The 22,165-nt window shown below is 41.3% G+C and overlaps 1 protein-coding gene and 3 pseudogenes across 2 annotated transcripts; all 4 read right to left on the bottom strand.

Annotated features, from left to right (window-relative positions):
• Positions 1–3,476: 3,476 nt before the first annotated feature.
• Positions 3,477–14,189, bottom strand: LOC147825547 (cytoplasmic polyadenylated homeobox-like protein 2). Of its 2 annotated transcripts, XM_087184370.1 has the most exons (4): positions 14,101–14,189; positions 7,469–7,665; positions 5,158–5,280; positions 3,477–4,161 (listed from the first exon to the last, which is right to left on the bottom strand). In XM_087184370.1, exons 1-4 carry the CDS (start codon positions 14,111–14,113, stop codon positions 4,084–4,086), a joined length of 411 nt encoding a protein of 136 aa, XP_087040496.1. In that variant the 5' UTR covers positions 14,114–14,189; the 3' UTR covers positions 3,477–4,083. The 2 variants fall into 2 exon arrangements, with proteins under 2 accessions (XP_087040496.1, XP_087040495.1); XM_087184369.1 differs by having other exon boundaries at positions 3,477–5,280.
• LOC101698464 (growth hormone-inducible transmembrane protein pseudogene) lies at positions 11,984–13,912 on the bottom strand (annotated as a pseudogene).
• A 2,781-nt stretch (positions 14,190–16,970) lies between the features above and the next one.
• Positions 16,971–21,478, bottom strand: LOC106009510 (transmembrane 9 superfamily member 2-like; annotated as a pseudogene).
• Positions 19,580–21,055, bottom strand: LOC101698843 (sodium/potassium-transporting ATPase subunit beta-3-like; annotated as a pseudogene).
• Positions 21,479–22,165: the final 687 nt, after the last annotated feature.

Genomic DNA, 22,165 nt, shown 5'->3' with positions numbered 1-22,165 from the left:
TAACAATAGCATCAAACACTGCCTAGAAATGAGAAACTGGTAACTATTAATTTGCCACATTTAACTCCATGAAGTAGATTTGTGGTTGCATAACAACCTAAAATGAACCAGTGCAGTAAATAGGTCCTCAATATGGCAATTTTAACATTAGGGGAGAAGATTTAAAAGGGTTGTGTGGGAAAAATAGAGAAATAAAAGAAGAGGAAGAGATTAAAAGCAAGGCTGAAGGAAAGAAAGATCATACAAACTTTGGGAAACTGGTGATGAAGACAGGAGGGAAAGGAAGAAGGAAGAAATAAAAAACAAGGACAGAACAGAGCAACAACAAGAAAATCTAGAAATCATATAAAATCAAGAACAAACAATCAAGAAAAAAACCAAACCAACAACAACAAAAAAACCCAGAAAAGAAAAAACAAAAGAATAGTGTCCAATTCAAGAGGTGTGTCTCTGCTGTCACTCATAGACAATGTGGGCAGATAGGGTCCAGATCCAAGTTGATTAATCCCAGCAAGCCAGCCAGGGCTTTATGGCAGGGTAGAGGATAATCCTAGCAAGCCTGCACCTTTATTTCTACTGAAGTTCAGGCTGGTTTCTGGCTGTGAGGCTGGAATCAGATTTTTGAAGCCTGCAATAGTCTATGTGCTTCCTGTCCACTTGAACTCAGCTCCCTGACCTCCTGCTGACTTGAACTTGGCAGCCTCACCATGATGCCAGGAGTCACTAGACGGAGCTGGCCCACAGCTGTTCTAAGTCTGAGCTCAGTTGGCCTTTCTCCAAGATGGCTACCAACTGCCCTCTCCTAGGGGTCATCTGAACCCAAATAATTCACCAGTTGCTGTAGTCCACTATGTTCACTGCTCCATTCTACTGGTGCATTTCTCTGTGGAGGCCTCTGGGGTCACCAGTAGTCACTATGCATCTGGTTCAAGCTGCTCTTCCCATACAGTGAGTCTGGGCTCAGGGAGAAAGTGCTGCCTGCCATCTCCCTCCTCTGTGTTGAAGTCTCTCTTTGCTCTCCCTGTGGGCTTCATTCTTGCTTCAGATCCTTCCTGGGTCCCAGGAACCCACTTTTCTCCTTTTCCTCCTCCTCACACCACTATAATCCAGTGCCAGGACATGAAATCTCAGTGAGTTCTTTTTCTGCTGCTCACCATGCCCCTTGGATTTGATTTATCATGGGGAGATATCCGATTCATCTTGGCCACTTGCTGTACTCCAGATGAAAGACAAAGAATCCTACAAGAGGCTAGGAATTATGCATATGAGCAATATGCTTTGAAAAGAGAAGGAAACCAACACAGAACAGCTATTTTCCCTTCAACAGAACCAAATCAGGACTGTGATAGTAGTTATGGAGTAAAATGATATCCAATATGCTAGCTGCTCTTACCATAGGAATGAAGAGGTATGTTAAAAAGTCTGTTAACCATGATAAAGTGAGGGCTCATACAGCATGCAGAGGAAAACCTAGCTGCCTTCCATAACTGATTAGTAGACATCTTTTGTAAATATACTAAATAGATCCATCTTCCAAGGAGAAAGAAGCACTAATAGAACATAATTTCACCTGTCAATGAGCCCTAGCTATTCAGATGGATCCACAGATACCTATGGCCCAATTTCTGGACATGGCCTTCTCTACCTTCAATAATTGGGACCCAGAGGAGGGACAAAAGGCTAAAACTATAGCTGTTGCAATTGGCAATGCTTTGACTCCAGCCAGGTCATCTAGGGAAAAACCCAGGGACAGCCAGGGAAACAGTTCCTGTTTCAAGTATAAGAGGACAGAGTACTGGGCACAAGGCTGGACCAAGCTTCCAACTGGGCCCTGCTCTGTATGCGAGGAGGCAGCTAATGTGCCTGACTCATGGCACTAGAGAATTGACTGTTCCTGTTTCCAGAGGGGCTAGACCAGCAATCACCCTCCTTTCCTGCTCTGATGACTGAAGAGGCTCAGGGGAACCTGTAATGCTCATTTATGGAGATCGCTATCTTCTCTGAGAACCCTGCGTAATCTCAGATGTCAGGGGTGAGGCAATTCAGTTATCTCATTCTGTTTTGACTTACTTCTCTACAAAACCCTTCTCTGGATTTATAGCAATACTTGGGCTTGAATCAGAGATTCTTTGCAGCTGCAAAGTCAACTTTGAGACAAAGTCTAGAAATTCTGACTCCCCATCAGGCCAGAGCTATTCTGGAGACAAAAGGCTGCATGTGGCTAACAGCAGATTGGCTTACCAAGTAACAGGCCATACTTTTAGATATTACTGATGTTGCTATTAAAAACTCACACTTGGGCCAGGGATTTAGCTCAGTGGTTCCACTGCCTGCTCTGCAAGCACAAGGACCTGAGTTTGATCCCTGGTAAAAAAACAAAACAAAACAAAAAACTCACACCACTATTAACCCTGCTTCTGTAATGACTACAGGGTCCAGAAAATAGCCACTCTTGTGAATAAGACCTATGCAAGCAGCCAGGACACCAGTGACCCATCCTTCCAAACTCAGAGGAGATGTTGTTCAATGATGGAAGTAGCCTTGTCAGTCATCCAAGAAGCAAAGAAACAAAGGAAGGAGATTTGATAACTTGTAGAGGCAGTCCACGTTCCTAAGCAAATCAGAGTCATTCAGTGTAAAGGACATCAAAGGGACATGTCTGAAGTCTCCTTGGGAAGTCAAAAGGCTGACAGAGAAGCAAAAAGGGAAGACTTAACAGCTCCATAAGACTTTAGCCTTATTTCCAGTTCCCGAGGAGTCATTAAAACCAGTGTATACTCCATAGGAGAATAAATGAGCCTCAGGACAAGGGGAAATTAAAAAGGGACTCTGGTGGTACTTAAAAAACAAACTGTTCCTTCCTCAAGGGGTACAGTGGAAGGCTCTAAAAACTCTTCATGATTCCCTCCATTTGGGAAGAACTGAGACCTTTCCTGCCAACCTCAAATCCCAAATGCATGAGATTACTGCTGTACACTTGTAGGGTCTTTCCAGGTTATATTGAAGTATTTTTAAAAGAAACTCTGCAAATCCCCTGGACCCAGCACTGGTCTCGCTCTGGTTACCATCACTCCTTTTCCACCAGCACTGAGAACACTTCTTGTGGCAGGTTGAGTCCTACAGCAGTGAACAGAGTGGTTCCATGACTGGGGAACTGTAGGAGCCTCAGGATGGTCCACTGGGACCACATTCTGAAACCCTCTATGCTGGTGCTTGGAAGAAACCTGCAGCAATGTAAGATCAGGAAACACATGAAAGATACAACTATAAAGTAATAAGTAGAGTAGGGGATGTAAGTATGAGAGGTATAGGGATATCTGGAATGAGTTTATGGCAGGAAACTTGAAATCTTTGGTGAAATGGACATTTTCTGGGAAAAATCTAAGTTCCAAAGAGGACTTAAGAAAAGCTGTCTTACATTCAATATATGGAATGTTTAGAAATCTTTCCATAAAGAAAGGGTCAGACACAGTTACTGAAAATTTTAAAAATTTAATGAAGAAATACCACTTTGTAAAAGAATTTAAGAACATAGTGAGAAAAGCACAAAATTCATACTAACTTAACCAGCAAACCCTGAAGATAATCCCAGTGAAAAAAAATTGAGTACAACTTATTTATGAATATAACATGGAACATTTTGAATCAAAATATTAGGAAAAGTAATCCAGTAATACAGAAGTACATATGCTTGGATTAGTTGAGTTATGGCAGAACAGAATGTTCATTAGGCGGGCATGGAGGCACATGGCTGTAGGTCCAACTACTTGGGCAACTGAGGGAAAAGGATAAGTTCTCAGGGCGCCTGGGAAAATTATTCAGATACAAGTTGTTCATTTTAAAAAGGGTCTGTTGATATAGCAGAGGTAGAATTCCCTAGAAGGCAATATCCAGTTCTAAAAAATATTTATTTACCATAAGAAAAATCTATTTAAATGACTATAGGAATTTTAAAGAATAATCACAATTCTTGCAACACAAGATAGGAGGAATTTAAAAACCCAGTATTATACAAATGGGGGGGCATTAAAAACCTGAAAGAGAAACCAAAGGGGTTCTTTGGCGAAACTGATAATACACAAGCTAAATGGGACTTGAAATGAGGAAATGCAGACACTCCTGAGGCCTCTCACTGTTCTGATTCTTCAGTCTATGGCAGTTCTAACCCATGCAATAAAAAAAAATAAAGGCAACTGTTAGAAGTAAAAGTGCCATTGTTTACAAATGTGGTAATGGCATATATATGCAATTCAGTGATTTAAGACTCAGTACTGTTTCATACATATTTACAAGATCTTTGTATTAGTCAGCCTGGAAGGGTTCATCTAAAGAACAATGAGAGTGTCTCCAAAAGAGAAGACCTTTCTCTTCCTTTCCCTTTGTGGAGACAGGGTTATCTACAACTGTTTCTCAGGGCTTCCATTTCCTGGAGCCACACTTAGGGGCTCAGAAGTGGACATCTGGAAAAACCCCATTCTGAAGGTGCTGGATTTCAAACCTGGAATGCTCTGCATGAACTTGCTGCTTCCCTTGCCCAAGAGATTATGGAGACCCGTCTGCTCTTTGCACAGGTGCCTGCTGTAGCAGAGAGCTCAGGGCACCTCCATTACTTTGCTGCTCTGATGGAAGATTGGGCTCCTGTTGCTCTAACTCACTCGGATTCTGGTATGGGAAAAATTGGCCCTGGAATGGCAGCTGGTAATTCTCTTGGTAAAACTGAGGCTGTGACAGCTGCTGCAGATAGTATCCCCAATGGTTTGGCCACTGTCCTTGAAATACCAAATACTGATCAGGGGCCTTGTACTCCTCTTGTTGATGACCTGTTTCCTGCCCAGTGAAAGCATAATGGAGAAAAAAAGGCAGAGCATTCTGGCTTTGCCCTACCTCATACCTGGCACTTTCAAAACACTGCATAGATGGGTAAGGATAAATAAAAGAGTATGGTGTGTAGGCGCAAGAAGGGCCACTTGCTGGGGCACCTTGATACTCCAGGGGATATCTTGGCTCCCTGTTAATGCCTGTGACCAAAGAGTCACCTGAGCCAACATGACCACTGGGAATCATCTGGGTTTCCAGTGAAGAGTAGCCAGCTCTATGTAGTAGGGTCTCCTGGTCATGCAAGGAAGTCTGATTCATGGAAGAATTGTCAGATTGTACCTGGCTATTTGCGGACCCCAGGGGTTGAGACCTTTTGACACAAAACCCATTTAGTTTCCAGATGGCAAAGAGTCTCTTTTTCTCTCTAGGTGGTAGTCTGTATCTTCTATCTTGGAACCAATTCTAAAGAAAAAGAGAAAAATACACTAGTCAAATTTAGTTTTCTAGTAATATCTAAAAACATTTCTAAAATGAAGGAATATTATCTAGGTCAGCCTAGCCTCAGAATTATTAATAACTTGCTTCCTGACCATGAGAAGACATGACAATGAAGACCATCTTGCCTTTGGGTGCAGGTGTAATTATGGAACTTTTAAAATATGTACAATTCCAAACTCCCAACTGCTTCCATGGTTTCCAGTGACCAGTCTTGATGTGCAAATCAAGGTTCTCAAAATCTTCCCCTGACCACTCTGCAACCTATTTATAATTTTCAGCATTTAGAGAGATTATTCTCCCTGAAAGACATTCCTACACCTTCTCTATGTTATTCACATTGTAGTACCATATCATAAAAATCAATGCATCCTCAATTATATTCTGAATTTCATCTTATTCAAAGTTCATTCACGGAAGTAAGTTTTTCATAGAAAAGGAGAATATTTTATGTGACCCTAGACACATTATAGAACAACTCTAATCTTTTTTCTCCTCCATAAATGATAATTTTCTATGAAAATCATAGTCCCCCAAGTTTCTGCAATAAGTGTGCAAGTGATAAAATGCTGTTGTACACTATCCAATTCTAATGTAGTTTGGTGGTGGGGCATTTAGAGGCTTGAGCACAGGCAGGAGTGTCTGGGAGTATTTTGATATTTGATTATTTCTTTAGGTTCTGTCTCCACATTCAGAATTGCAATGGCATATCAGCTAAAAGGCTCACTGATACACATTCATCACTGCCTAATATAAAATTCCCATATTCATAATGAATGTGACACCTTCAAACATGCTTGCTTTCGCACCTCACAAAACAAGTATGCACAAACACATAGGCTCCAGAGTGAAACTTTTTTCAGAGGTTACAGAACCTGGAGGTACATCTCATAGGATGCCACCAAGAAACAAGACACCGCTTTGTTTTGTGTTGTCCAAGCCTCTGTGACCCTGTCCTTATCCACCCCAGCTTCTGGATCACATCATGGGTATTCACCAAGCACGTGAATTCACCAAGCATTTTAACTCAAAACTCTTTTCCACATATTACCTTTCTCAGATTGTGTTTTGATTTGTAAAATCATTGATTTGTATGTTCTTTTAAGTTTTTCCACTTTATGAATTTTATATTATTATAAGTGAATTGTTTATAGAGAATTTGCGTACATATTTCTTTTATTCTCCAAGAATATTTTTATATTCCCTTTCTCATTTCCACTGAGGAAATTTTTTCCTCTTGCCATGCAACCAATATAATCAATGATCTAGAGATTATGACAGAATAAAAACGTATGGAAAACTGAAAAATGTATATAAAATAGTACTTTAGGTTTGAAATGCTAGGGATTCAACCAAAGTACTGCACTATGCAGGCATCTGATCTACCTCTCAGCCACATCCCCAGCCCTGACTCATACAATTAGCAGATGGAACAATTTTGTGCAGCTTTCATGATAGTTTGCAAAAATAACCTTGCCATAAATTACCTCTCCAAAAAATACAGCTTTATGCCGTGCAAGGTTTTGAAGTTCATAGAATCCTGGAAGGTGCCAATTGGTGGACAAGAGTAAGCTTAGTCCTTCCTTCTGCCCTTGATATTGTTATATGTAACCTTTTATTTACTGTCACCTCTTAGGGGTTTGATTGGCAAACTCAAAGTCGCATGTCCAACCGGAAACTCCCAATGTCTCTAGCACACAGCTTCTACTCTTCCAAGCCTCCTTGTATGAAGTATACATAGATCCAATCTTCCATTTGCTTAAGCCAAAATGTGGGACCATTCCTTTATTGTTCTTCTCCCACTACATAGCCAATACCTCAATACACTGTTAGCTTTACACTGAAAATACAGAAAGTCTTCCAGTGCTGAGAAGTTTCACAGCCAGCTCTCTGATCTGAAACTTTACAGTCTCCAGCCAGCCTGGAAAACTATGAACACTACTTAATTGGATCATGCTTCTGAGCTTGTCTTAGAAAAGATTTTTTTTCATAGAATGCATATGTTATGTAAACACAGCTGCACTGAATTGTATAAAAATGACCCTTAAAATGATGACATGAAATAGCATTCTATGAAACATTTTCATAATCCCTTCCATTTTTTGTATTATCTGCAAAAATATTATCCATGCCCAACCTTGAATATTGGACTTACCTGAATGACATAAAAATGGCAGTGCAGTTGCTTGGCAAGTTCTTCCTTGGCCGTGAAAGTTGGGTAAGGATTCTCTTCAAATGCTTGTTTCAGAATCTGTAATTCATCCTCTGTAAATCGGTGTGGAGGTCTTGTTTTCCGTCTTCCACATTTTCTTTCTTGTGTTTCATTAAGATCATCTTTTTTGCCTGAAGATCCTGAAAAATGTGGAAACACAAAGGAAAGCATGACAGGTAGCATTTAGAAAAAGATCATTTCTGGAGTAACAATTCATAAATTAAGACTTATAAGACTGTTGCCTCATACCTATTAATAGTGGTCATTACTAATAAAGTAAAAGCCTATTTTAATAAAGAAGAAATCATGTTTTTGAATGAGATTATTCATAGAAGTGTGGTAGCATAGGCCTGCACTTCTAACACTCTCAGTTTTGAGGTAGAAGGATTCCTTGCTCTGCAGGAGAACAGCCAGGGAAACTCAGTAAGACTCATTTAAAAATAAATGAATTAACTAAATAAAAGGACATTATTTAAGATTTCCAGAAAATTGAAATATTTCTTAGTAATGACAAAAGTTACTGGACTATAAAAAGTAGAGACCAATGAAAAACACAGCCATGTCAAAATGTCTAACATCACTCATCACTAAGGAAATGAAAATCAAGTCCATAGACCTATATCACCATATATTTTTTAGGATTGGTATTATTTAAAAAACAGGAAAAATGAAGCTGAGTATATACACAAATTGAAAACTTGTATACTATTGATGGAAATGCAATGTGGTATTACATCTAGGGCCATTTTCCAAAATATTAAAGTAGCATATTATCCAACAATTCTTCTCATATGAAGTACTGAAAGTAGTCAAATTTATGACCTATGTAAAATGGTAGTTTGCAGGGACTGAGGAGAGAGAGGACTACGAGTCATTGTTTCATGGGCACAAAGTGACAGCTTTGGGGAATGGAAAGAGTCTGTGGGAGCACAGTGGTGATGGTGGCATCAGTGTAAATGAGCACAGTGTCCCTAAGAGTACACTTGCAATGGGCCAGATGCTCAAGGACATGTTCTGCTTTATCTGGATAAAATATAAACCCGAATCCAAACAAATGCCCAGACCTATAAGATGTGAACCTATTCATGAATAGTGTAGACCCAGCGAGATTTCGCCTTAATTCAAAGTCACTTCCAGAGAACAAAACGAAGTGACAGCTATTGGCATCATTGCATTCTTGAGGTTGGAGCTCCCATAATCTGATTACTTCTGAAAGGACACAGCCATTAATTCTGTGGCAGTAGGGATTAAGGTTCTAACAGAATGTCTTATGTGTCACATCCAAAGCATAACACTGAGCATCAGTCAATGGAAGATACCTGGAAAACTACTGAGTGACTGACAGTGAGCATTTCATATATTTCAGTGTAAGATTATAGAATCATGTTTGTTTTTGTTTTTTGAGACAGGGTCTCACTATGTAGTTCAGGCTGACTTTGAAATTACTATGTAGCCCAGGCTGGCCTTGAATTTAAGGCGATCATCCTGCCTCAGCCTCCTGAGTGCTGGGATTATAGGCATGCACCACCATGTCCAGAGTAAGAATCATGGCTTTGAAACAAGACGTAAACATTATATAAAGGCCTGGTTTTGTTATTGAATTAAGTAGACCAGTAGCTAATGTAATGAAGAAAACCAGAGCACTTGCCTGTCATTGATGAGGGCCTGGAGTTAAATGCCCAGTAAAAGAAAAAAGAAAAGTAAAAAGAAATAATACTGCTAAACTCCATAGTGGGACTTCCAGGAAGATGGCAGAGTGGTGAGCAGCAGAGAAAGAGCCTGTCCCAGATTTGGTGTCCAGACACTGGAATACTGCACTATGAGGGAGAGAAGAAGCAAAATGCTACCCTGGGACCCAGGAAAGATCTGAAGCGAGAAGTGAAGCCCACAGGGTCTCTATACTGCAGAAAAATCACAGGCTTCCCTAACCTGGTCAGAAATAATCCCACTGGCACTCAGCTAAAGCAAGAGCTTTCTGAGGATAAAATGCTATAAGTGCCTTCATGTGCCTAAATTTCCCATTTGGAGATGCTTCTTACAGTGTAAAGAGACCCATGTTTGCAGTGTCAGTCTGCAGTGAAGATGCCCAACAAGGACAGCTTCTATCCCTTAATCAGGTATTTAATCTGCAAAATAGGGGGAGGAAACTCCGATGGAAGCAGGGCCTGCCTGGAAAGTACACACCATGGTGTTTTTCTGCCCCATTTCCTCAACAGTGTCTCCTCAATGCAGACTATGAGGTGAAGGTTAGGCTGTGGGTTGTGATGCCTATGCAAAATTAGTGCTCCATGGATGTGGTTCATTTGTGCTGAGCCCAGTCCTACAATCTACAGAAATGTTCCAATTATAAAAAGGAGCCCCAGTAATGTCCATATGTGCCTGCCTTTCCTGTGAATGGCACTCTCCAGTATCTTTCACTGACTCCGTCATACTTGGTAAAGATGCTCACCAAAGAGGAATTCTAGAGCTGCTTCAGAAACTGTCAAGAAATATGGGCTAAGCGTATTCAAAGCAAAAGGGAGTAGTTTGAGAATTTATTTTTTTCAAGAACTTGGAAACTTATTTAATGACAATACTCTTGAAATTACACATCTCTAAAGAACGCCACAACAGTACCATAATAACGTTTTTTTCTGGGGGAAATTGAGCACAGAAAGGCTTGCGTGAGTTACAGCTGGGAAAGAAAGCTCCTTTGCATTAATATGATTTGTAGTCTTGGTTTGGATTGGCAGTAGGGTGAACAGAAAGAAAACAGTTTTTAAGTATAAAATGTGTACACTGTAGACCATAACTGACTAAAGAACAAATCACCTGTAGTTTTTAGGTGATCTTTGAACATTGGTCCTGTGTTCTAAATTATCCATTAACTAGTGGGGACTCAAGCTCACCCCTTATCATTAAAATTCATATTCATAGAACTTTCACAGTTGTGCTGTTCTAGTTACAAATAGCTTCTACTTTTCCAGGACATAATTTCACTCTGTTTAAGCAAGAATTCATTAAAGATGCTGTAAATAACCTGTAAATATTTAGCCATGAATAGAGGGTGGACTACCATCTATGGCTTTAGTAGTAATGCAAAATGCATTTTAAAAGCTACATTTTAGCGTGCATTAAGCTAATGATTAATACTTGCAAGGCAATTTTCAATGTTAGACTCATTTTTTAAAAATCTGGCCAGAAGCTTTATTGTTTCATAAATAAGCATTTTATGTACTTTGAGATGGTTAACAGTTATTTCAAGATTATTGCAATAAATATTTATAAAAAATAGCAATCATCTCAGTAATCATATAGACTTCTTCTCACTCTAAAGACTTCCAGTTCTGTATCAAAAAACTTAACAAATGTCACAAGGAAGCTAAATAATGGTCTATGTAGGACAAAAAGAAAATTCTCCTGGGGAAACTAACAAAGCACTTTCCTCACACATTTTTTATTCATACTTTTCATAAAGACAGCTAGCTTTGCTTTGGAGTGCTTAATCTGGAAGGGAATGCAAGAAACCAACAGTTTTAGGAGAAAAACTGCTTTCATAAAAATCTCCAGTGTAAGCCAAAGGTTTTTCTAATGACGTCAAAAACCTTAAGAACTAAGCAAGCATGTATTCAATTAGACATCAATACTTATGCATGAAAACCTCCACAACTATAAACATGTTGTTTGTATACTTGAAAAAGCAACAAATTTCATGCTTTGAACATTTTATCTAGAGACATTTTAAGGATATGCTGCTTTAGGAGATTCGAAAGGAAAACTCACACATACATAATTCCACTAGGGACTGCCCATGTGACTAACACTCTGGACTGTCCCAACATGTCCTCACCAGGAGGGCATCTCCAGTGTGAAGACAGCACTGAGAAGCAGAGCAGGAGGATGAATCCCCTGTCTCTCTGTTCCAAAGGCAAATGTAAACACAGCAGTCACTCATTTGTTCCAAATACCCAGAAGTCTATCACTGACTCATCACAATCACAAAATGCTAAATCCTAAGAATGGGGGAAAAATCCCATGGGTAACCTACTATTTCTCTCTGGTCTCTACACCAAAACCTCTATGTTGCTTATGACATTACTTCAATATTCTGTGTGCTGAAAAATAAATCGGCAAACACAAACTTGCTAATTTTCACTTACTCTAATAAACTCAAAAATAAACAAAATACTTAAATTCTCCTAACCCAAATTCTAGTTTTCACATTTGTTAAATAGTTTTCTAAAATTACTCAAACACGAGAATTGGACATATTTATGTGGTTACTTGGAAGAGAATTACTGAATTTATTCTCTAAAAGAAAAAGCCGACCCGAGGGTTGCATTACTGGAACATTTTAAATGTGTAGACATGTCCTTATCCTCTAAACCTCAACCAGAGTGGCTTGTTCAAAGTACATAACGAGCATCTCCCCTACTAAACAAGAGAGGTCTGATGCAACAGAAGCCAGACGCTGTAGTTTCACTTCTTTCTGTTGCTTCCAGTTGCTAGCATAGTTGCAACTTGCATAAATATATTTAATGTATCCATGTAGATTGCCAACATCAAATTGATGGGATCATACTTTTGAACTCCATACATTGGTGTTATTTGTGCACGTTTGACTACTTTCTGAGTATCATGCAGAAGGAAGATACTGAAGAGAACTAATCCACCATACACTGCCATTGAGTACAAAGTGGCACGAGCCACAGAGGTAGGTGGAAGAAACAATCCCAGTGAGGACGTGAAGACCAGACCCAGGCCCACACTCAGGGGCGCTCCCATGTTCAGAAACTTCTCACTGGGTGCAAACATGGCCACAGTGGACAGGCCTCCCACGATGCCAGCTGTGTACCACGCGGCTCTGATGAGGAGAGGGCCACCTAATATGGTCAGAGGTGCCACCACCACACCCATCACACCAGAATGGAGCAACCAGGTGAGATGCTTTTGTCCTGGACTCTGTTCATATGGTATGGATTGTACCAGCATTCCAGCTCCAATCATGGCGGCAAAAGTTGCACCAATTGTCATCCAAGAGCCTCTCATCATGAAGTTCATGAGAACAGGACTTCTAGCTACTTCCAAGGCAGACAAAGCTGTTAAACCAATACTTCCTGCTAAGTACATGGAGGTGGAACATATCCTATCCTTCACATATTGAGGCCAAATTACAGCCTTTTCAATCGCTCCAATCTCATTAGACATTCCCAAGCCATAGTAGCACAATGCTCTAAGACCAACAGCAGCCCCCCCAGCAACAAACCATCTTCCCATCTGGTCAATTTTAAAGATTTTTTCCATTGATGGTTCCAATGCTGCCTCTTTGAGCTCGGGCAGTTTTCCCAAGGCGGATTCCAATTCTTGACCTGGCGGCATATTCCCTGCTGGGTGTTAAGAGCCATTGATTCCCCGTGATGGAACTCTTTACAACGGGGGAGGAGGCCTTGGTGAATGCTGGGTGGAAGACCTTGGAAGGTAGTGTCCGAAGACACACAAGCCTTGCAGCCCGCACGGTGTTGCACTGGTTCACCAGGCAGATCCGAAATGCCCAGCTCCCAGTCACCTGTACCCCGCAGCTCCCCTTCCGGCCTGCGGAACACTTCAGCTTCACTTCGCTGACTTTTCACTTGCTCGGGCTTTTGTTAGACTAAATTTTTATTTCCAGGAGTCTTACTGTAGGTAAACGTTATTGTAGTTATTTACTAGTTAAGTATACTTAAAGAATGAAAATGTTGGGCAAATTAAAACATTAAGAAAATCAAGTTTCTGGGTCTTTCCCTAAGAGCATTATAGTTCTCATCTACCCTCTCCCTTTTCCTGTTCCTCACATAGTCGTGCCACCCCCGCGGTGGCCAATGCCTAGGCTCGGGGTTCAGGTCTGACGGGGGCCCCATGGCAGGGTCGCGGCTGCCCTGTGCCCACCCTATTGCTTTGCGAGCCTGGCACCGAGGAGGTGGCGCCTGCCCTCTCTCCCACCGCGGGAGTCACTGCTAGTGTCCGGGCTGCTGGCTTCTGAATCTCACAAGTGTAGGTAGCCACCGCCAAGGGATTCAAGGAGCAGGCGGGCGGTGGAGAGCAGGACGTGCCCCTGAGGCGACCCTGCCTCCTTGGGGGCCAAGAGTTTAATGGCAATGTTCTTTTTCCTATAATAAAGTTTTGATTCAATATTTCACCACTTATTTTGATCATACTGTATATCTGCACATATAAGCAAATGAAGAAAAACTATAATCTCAGGTCCCTTTTGGATTCTTTACCCTCTCAGAAAGTCCTACTCCACAATTCCTCTCTCTAGCCACTATACACAGTCACCTTCATAACATGGGTGGTCCCCAGCCTACTAGACCGCTTCTTGTATTTTTTAGTACTCAGAAGTAAACTCATGGCCTTTGCACAGAACTGCATTTCCCGGCCTTTTAAAACTTCCTAAACAGCTTCTCACTAATTTAATAAATTGCCCAGGCTTGGCTCCAACTTGTGATCCTCCGACCTGCACTTTTAAGAGATAACGTTTCCAATCCCTACAAGACACTAGTACCTTACACAGCCTGCTACACACTCGACACTTTGCAGTTTCCCACCCAACACTTTACCTCTGGAAGCCATGTCAAATATCCAGCACACCCTCTCCAAGTAACACTGCTCTCCAAGGTCGCTCTGAGACCTACTGTCCCAGGTGAGGTAAGTGTGGAAGTGAGGGCTCTGAAGCAGAGCTCTATAAAATACCCCGCTGAGCCCACCCACCCTACACACACCTGGTTGGCTCGCCCAATCACACCAATACTCACCCACTCAAGGCTTGGGCAATCTCCCCACTCCCACTGTCAGCCCCAAGCTGTCCCTGCCCTGCCCAGTCTCTGCCTCACACTAGACAAGGCAGAGCCTTACAAAGACAGCTGGCTTCACCTAAATGACCTTCCTGTTTCCTACTTTCCACTCAGCACTGCTGCGGCTTACACTTTTATCTGATCCCTCTCACAGACTTAATGTCAGTAGAATTTTATGCCCAGTCTGACTTGAGGACACTGGGACATTTAGACAATAGGCTGAGCCCCTCACCCCAAACCTCATTCCTGGGCCCTCGCACTGCCATACTCCAGGCTGCTGGCAGTGTGAGGAAGGAGCCTCACCTGGCTCACAATGACCACCTAACTTGAATTTGTCCTTGATTAAGCGAGAATCAGATTGGAGTCAGGAGAGACCACAGGTTGCCATTAAAGACATTATAAGATGAATAGCTTTAGTATAACATTGTCTGATTTGAGGGAGGAAGGGTTGGAGACTGAACACAGAGCATTCACACTGATGTGCGTCCAGCCCTTATTTATCTAATTTTTTGTGTGTGACAGAGTCTCCCCTAGTCACTAATTTTCCCAGGCTATGCTAAAAAATGGAGACCCTCCTGCAGCGCTGGGGTTATGAGGTGGAGGGTCCAGGGAGTTGTTTCCAGGCTCTTGGTATCCCAAGGAACTTGAGCAGGACACTCGGAGTAACAAGGGAAGATTTATTAAAAGTGAAAATTTGAGGCCATACTCAGACCCACCTGTAACACAGGCTGAGGCACTGAACATAAACAGCTGCCGCCTTCCAATCTATCCTCTCTGGGCTTGTATCTAAGTCTCTGAGGCTGTAGCTCCTCTCAGATGCCAAAGATCTAACAGCAGCATGAGCAGCAATGTGGATGTACCAGGGGGTACCTGCCTCATCCAAACTGTCAGCAGGCAGAGCTGGGACCATACAAGGGGGTAAGGGTGCCACGACAGCAATGTAAATGGTGTTAGGCACAAGCCAAGGTCATGAACTTTTGATTTTGGGTAAATTCTGAAGAATTTGTGGGACGCAAAAACCTTTGTCTGTTCCTTTTCTGTTACTTGGACATAGTCATCCTCACTCTGTCTGGTTTCGCAGTTCTTGACACATAGCTGTCTCTTTACTCTTCCTTATTTTACCTCCTACCTCACTCAATGCAGTTCTGTGCCACCTTGCCACGCCATCTATCCTCAAACTGTTTCATAACAGAGCCAAACCCTCTGCTTTACAGCTGAGGAGACTGCAGGCCTTGGAGCTGATTTCACTACTGTAAGCCTTTGTATTTTCTTAAATGCATGGGAGAATGTGATGACACTTGTGAGGTTTCTGTTTATCATCCACATTCAGAACACACAACACATGCTTGACAATTGTTTCATGTTAATTCTCCTCAATACAGAGAGCCACAGGTTCCTCTTTTTTGTTTTTGTTTTGTTATTCAAATAAGTTGCTACATACAAATACAGTGGACCCTAGAGTTATGACTAGCCTGACATGCAAACAACTTGGGTTTCAACTGGAATTTTACTATTTGACTTAAGACCTGAATGCCGGCCACTTGTGCTTCCACATGGTCTCACATAAAGATTTAACCCTTAAAGAGTCCTGGAAGGAACATTACAACATCCTTTCCTGGGTGGGATTAATTGAGACATCCTGGGCCAATGTCTCTCTAAGGATACTGAGATCTGCATGTGTACAGGAGAGAGATTTTGAAGGCTGTGTAGAGGAGCCTTTAATTGACCGACTTGTGTTTCAACCAGCCCTTGTGAACAAATTGAGTTCGTAAGTTAAGGGTCCACTGTATATGAAGACTGACACTTGTAGCAGCACCATGGAGATGTGGATGATTATACACATAAGTCCTGGTGCATGAGATTCACTAAAGTAACTGAGGTCAAACTCTAAGAAGAGAACACTATCTAGATGAACATGAAGCAAATGAAGTGGGATGTTTTTGTTTTTTTGTTTGTTAGCTGGTTTTATTGTACTGGAGTTTGAACCTAGAATCTTTGCAATGAACTCTATTTCTAGCACACTTTTTAATTTTTTAAAATTTTGACAATATTAAGATAACAAATTTATAAACTGAGAGATTCAGAGTCATCTACTTTAAAAGGCCAATACTGCGGAAAAAATGAGGTTAACATAGAAAAGTAAGAAGACATGAATCATTAACAACTAATAAAAGATTTTGGGGGCCAGGGATTTAGCTCAGTGGTTTTGCCGCCTGCTGCACAAGCACAAGGACCCAAGGTCGATCCCTGGTACCAAAAAAAAAAAAAATTTTGTAACAGCCACATTCTGCCCAGTGAACACATCATAGGAATCATCCTTCAAAATTACCATGGTAAAATGTCAGTTCCTTCAGAGAATAATAATTAGTTCCTCCTAATAAGCTTAGAAAATCTTATTTATAATGAACTGTCCTGGATTTCACTAGATTGTGATCCCCTCTATTATGCCATTAGAAGTATTGACACCTGGGCTGGGGATTTAGCTCAGTGGCACCGTGCCTGCCTTGCAAGCACAAGGTCCTAAATTCAATCCCCAATACCAAAAAAAAAAAAAAAAAAAAAAAAAAGGAAGAAGTACTGACATCTTTATAGCTATCATATTTACATAATATATACATAATATTTAAATTTGCTCTTCACTGAGAAGAACTGAATACATATTTAATCAAATCACAATACAAATGCACTGTATATTTTGGAAACAAAAAGCACACAAAGAAGCCAATTGGTCCTATAAAAAGAAACAAGATCAAAATTATTGCCATGCTATGACAGAAGTACAGAATTATACTTGCTGTTCCTGTGATTTGCAGTTTTGAAAAGAAGTAATGTGTTGCATAGATTAAGAAATGCACTCTACATTTTACATTGATTAAGAAATGCCCTATACTAAAGCCACAGTTAAGGAATGCACACCATCACCAATGGTAATTCTCTGCACAGATGTGGAAATAACAAAGAAGGATAGTTGCTTCAGAACACATAATAACCAAAATGATAAACACCAGAAACAGGAAGCCAACCATGTAATACATCAGGGGTTACCAAATGCTATTTAGAATGAAGAAAAGCTGTAGGAAGATGCAGTCAAAGGGCAAAATCTCTCCCATGATAATACCAGGCTAGGGCTTTGTGTAAAAAGACTGTTCTGAAATCTAATGTGGGATAATATCCACTCAAATTGGATATTATGGGTTATATCTAGATGTCCCTCCAAGCCTCATGTGCTTAGAGGTGGGGCATTTCAGATCTGGCTGGGTCTAGGGTGTGTGATACTGGGATTACTAAATTAGTTCAGTGATTGGAATTAGCATAGCTCTGGGTGTGGCTAAATGGATTCACTGAAAACAGAAGCCCTACCCTGGGGATTAATGTGGGAGACACTAATCAATAGGTTTGTAGCTTGGGTGGCATAAAAGGGAAAGGGAGGCTCCATGCTGCTGCTACTGCTGCTTCCTGCTGCCTTATTCTTGCCATGCCATAGACTATTCCTCCTCTGTCATTCCCCTCTGACATGCTGGCCTGCCTTGGGATCAGCTGACTATGGGCTAAAACTTTAATGAACTGTGAGCTGAAATAAACCATTCCTACTTTAACTTTGGGTGTTGGGTATTTTGTCTCAGCAATGAGAAAGTAACTAAGACACTGAGTGTTCAATGTTATTATTCTTAAAACCAGAGTATGCATGAGTACATATCAGAAGAACAGATATGCACAACCATAGGGTCAATATGGCAACCAGTGTGCCAGAAGGAATCACTACGGAAGATCCTTTCCCCAGAGGATTAGACCTATTATAAAGGAGTCAGCAAATACGATCACAGGACAGAAATTATGTCAATAAAATGTTTTCTACTTTTCACCTCAAAAAGACTCAGAATCTGGTGAATTCTACAAATAGCCCACAGGAGGGCCTAGCAGCACCTACAGGACCAAAGTGCATGTCACCTGTGCTCCTCAGTTGGCAGGTCAAAACCCCAGAAAGATAAAAAATAGTCACAAATATCATAATTAAAATCTGTATCTCAGATTCTAGGAAAACTGACAGAAGCACCCCGTTTCTTTGAGGATAGAAAATGTTACCATGAACTAGTTTCCAGCCTAATTCTTACTGAGCGTCTTCAGTAGTATGGAGTGTCCCCCACATAATCATAGCCACCATTCCAGAAAAGAAGAGAATGGTGAGGGGGGAATTCATTATGCTAAACCGCGGAATGTGGGTATGAGGCATGGACTCCAGAGTACAGTTGCTTCTAGATGATATTTTTGTCTTCTTGGAAATGAACAAAATAAATATAGGTAATTTTAATCTCCCAAGAATCTTTGTTACTTATATCCATGGGAGGTTCAGAGCAGTCTGGCCTATTTATACGAGTATGTTTGAAACTTTTTGTTTGAATTTTTGCAGCCACTGTTTTTTTTTTTGGGGGGGGAGGGTGGCAGGCAGCTCCCTCAACGCAGCCAGTGTTATGGTTTATATCTAGATCTCTGCCTAATCCTCATACACTCATAGGTTGGGGTTTAGGGAGGTAATTTGATCATGGGGGTGAGATATTCATCACAGGATTAGTCCTCTGATGAGCTTATAGCTAGTGTGATATTGGGAGGTGAAACCTGGTGGGAAGAGCCAGATCACTGTGGGTGTTGCTTGGAAGGGTGATTCTCCCTTCCTTCTTCCCAAATTCTCTGCTTCTCCTCTGCCTTCCCCCTGTACCATGTTGTCCAGCTTTGGAGCCAGCTGCCTATGGACTGAAACCTCTACAAACTGTGAGCCAAAATAAACCTCTCCTCCTTTAATGTGTGAGTGTTCTGTGTTTTGTCCCAGGAACAAGAAAGTAATGAAGGCAGCCACAGGTCTTGCTCCCATGGACCCCATCCCAATAACATGATAGTATACTTTGGTGTCAACATGGTTGAAGATACAAAATGTATCTCTTTCAAGGAACTTTTTAAAAAAAAATTCTTTTATTGGTATGTTTTAGGTATGCAATACAGTTACATTTATCATTGGGTGCTTGTACCTGTACATGATGTATCTTAGTTCTTATTTTTTCCCCATTACCTGTGCACCCTTCACCCCCTCCACCCTTCCCTATTTACATAGATTTCTAATTTCCATTTTTGTCTTTTCTCATAATTTTTCCCTTCTTTCCTTTCCCCTTCCCCTCCCACCACCGTACTACTCAGCCATAAAGAACGAGAAACTAGTCATTTATAGCTAAATGCATGCATATTGAGGCCATACTCTTTTTTTTTTTTTTAACATTTTCAGATTCACTTTTATTCTTTTTTCTTTTTCACATACAGAGCTTCTCCACACACATTTCTTGCAGCCATAAAGTTACTTAATGTTGGCCAGGTACCATTTTACCCCTAAAACTTTGTTGGCATCAAAATATGAGTTAACTAGTGTTAAATCCATAAAATATTTACATTGCACAGCACAATAAGCTTTAGACACTTGGCAATTAAACTACATTTAAAAAAGAGGATAAGACCCCCACCCACATGCTTGGATCAGTGTTCACTGGTCCTTATCTGGTGACTGGACACTGGTTCAAAGGGCAGCAGAGGCAGCAGGCAGTTACTCTGGAGGACACTGAACACTGTGATCTGGAAGTGCGCTATGCTGTTACCTAGGTCAGGCAGTGCCACCTTTTTCCTAGGTGGTCTCAGAGTTCTAGAATGGGAGGTCCAGCGGACACAAAATGAAGACAGACAACACATTTATTCTGTGGAGACATCCTACTCAGACTATGTGCGTGCTGTGATTCTGAATGCAACTCTTCCCAAAAACTTGTCACAATTGTCCTCATTTCTTAGGTTCCTTGATCCCTCAATTTTGCCCTCTACTATTACTTCTTTCTTAGTGCTGTTAGATTCAAAGGAGACCTGGACAGCAACCAATGGCTGCAGATAGCCCACATGCAGTTTCTTTCCATAATATGGAAAATACTTATAAGTCAATGATTCCATGATTAGGATAAGTTGATACAATTGCTGTGTTTTCATCCTTAGAAATACAGTCTATCTTTGGTGATCCTTCAGGCTTTAATCCAATTATTGTATTCATTTTCACAAGAATACAAGGTTGTCCTTGGGAATAGCCAAAATCAGGATCATTTCTGCCACTGCAGGCTTGAAGAAATCAGGAAACCGACATGCAACATACACTGGACCCTTCTGTTCAAAAAGTACTCCAACAGTAGTACAGTTGGTGAGATTCTTCTGTTCTTCTAAAGAATGTGACTTTAGAAACTTCTTAAGGTCTTTAACGTACCCTTCATAGGAACTTGGATCAGACACACTGAATGTATATTCCAGTGCAGTCACTGGTTTTGGAAAAACCGTAAGTCCTGGACTAGGAATCTGGACACGATATTTTGGAACCTCATCATTCAGAGTCTGAAGCATAGCCCACATTGTGAATGCGAAGAGTGCAGCCAGGAACCCATAAAAAACTAGGTAGAAGAGCAAGATCCAACCTTCTCCCCTATAGTTAAGACACTCAAGATGGGATGGGAGTCAGATCTCCAGAGTAGAGCATTTACTGAGGCATGACCCAGAATAAGAGCAGGTGACTGAGAATATGGCACTTCATGGACCCCAGCTCTTGGTGGTGCGCCTCAGGAACTCTCGGGTGGTCGGGTTGTACAAGAAGAGCTTCCACTCAGCCAGGCTCTCGTTGAAAGACTTCTTCTCGCCCTTCGTCATGGTGGGCGTGCGGAGCGTCCCGGCAGCGGCGCAGCCCGGCAACGGCAACGGCGGCGGAGGGCGGAACTGCCGAGAACACCTCCTCCTCACCGGGATCACTGCAGCCCCCTGAGCCGCGCCCAGCCTGCGGCCGCTCCGGCCACGGACGCTTGACGTCTCCCGAGGCCATACTCTTAAGTGAAATAAATAGGACACACACGTGTAAATACCGAATAGTCTCTCTTGTGTGAGAAATTGAAAGTGTAAATAAGGGCTAAAGTGATTAAAATGAATAATTGATAATTTGAAATAGGAAAAGGTCATGGAACTTTTAATTAATAACACAGGCATCTTTTGCATGGCTTTTATCTGTAATGTCATAGCTAATAGGAAATTCAGAATTACAGAACCTCTGAACATCTTCAACATTATAACACTATGTTCCAGGCATGTTACCACGAACTAATGAGAGTGATAATTCAGTAACATGCGATTTACTGGAGACCTCTGCAGTAGGTTCCAGTCTCCTGTTTAGTGTACAACGCAAGGCTGAAGAAAAAAAAACAAACCCTGAAAGACAGAACTAAAGAGACACAGAAACCAGGGAGCCAGGATAGCCAATGCTGCTCATTCAGTCAAATGTGATGGTCAGTCCAAGCCACTGAGTTTTATTGGTAATCAGTTGGGATAAAGGCAAACTACATGGTAAAGGGGAACTACATGTGAGGACATGTCGTTGTGCAGTTTCCATGGAAACTAATGCAGGCAAGGCTTGTAAAGGAAAAAGATAAAGCACTCTCAAATTAGGAATAGCATAGACAAAATATATGGTTATAATTAAATCCTTGTCCTTCTAGTCAAGAAAGTTTTAATTGTGGGAACAGAAATTGGGTGCAAGTTACTCTGACCTCAGCATGTAGGCTTTGGCTGGACTCCTCAAAAGAAGCCAACTGAGGGGTTAACTCTTTACAGCCTGCTTGGGCACAATCAATACTGCAGTCACCTACACAATTTTTAAAGAAATTTCACTTTGGTTTGTCTTCTGCATTCTCAGTATGGTATGTTTTTTGTACCAACAAGCTTGCAAGTTTCCTCTTTATTAAGTGGAAACTTGTATAGAGAAGTTTTAATTCTCTCT

The sequence above is a fragment of the Heterocephalus glaber genome, unplaced genomic scaffold (genome assembly GCF_053883595.1).
Source record: "Heterocephalus glaber isolate CG9 unplaced genomic scaffold, H.glaber_assembly_v1.0 deba00001497, whole genome shotgun sequence".
NCBI lineage: Eukaryota > Metazoa > Chordata > Mammalia > Rodentia > Bathyergidae > Heterocephalus > Heterocephalus glaber.
This window is presented reverse-complemented; position numbering and strand designations above follow the sequence as displayed.

Coding starts and splice junctions, on each gene's coding strand:
- LOC147825547 (XM_087184369.1), bottom strand. Junction 5,281..7,468: donor GCCATTTTTATGTCATTCAG/GTAAGTCCAATA, acceptor CTTTTTCTTTAG/AATTGGTTCCAAGATAGAAG.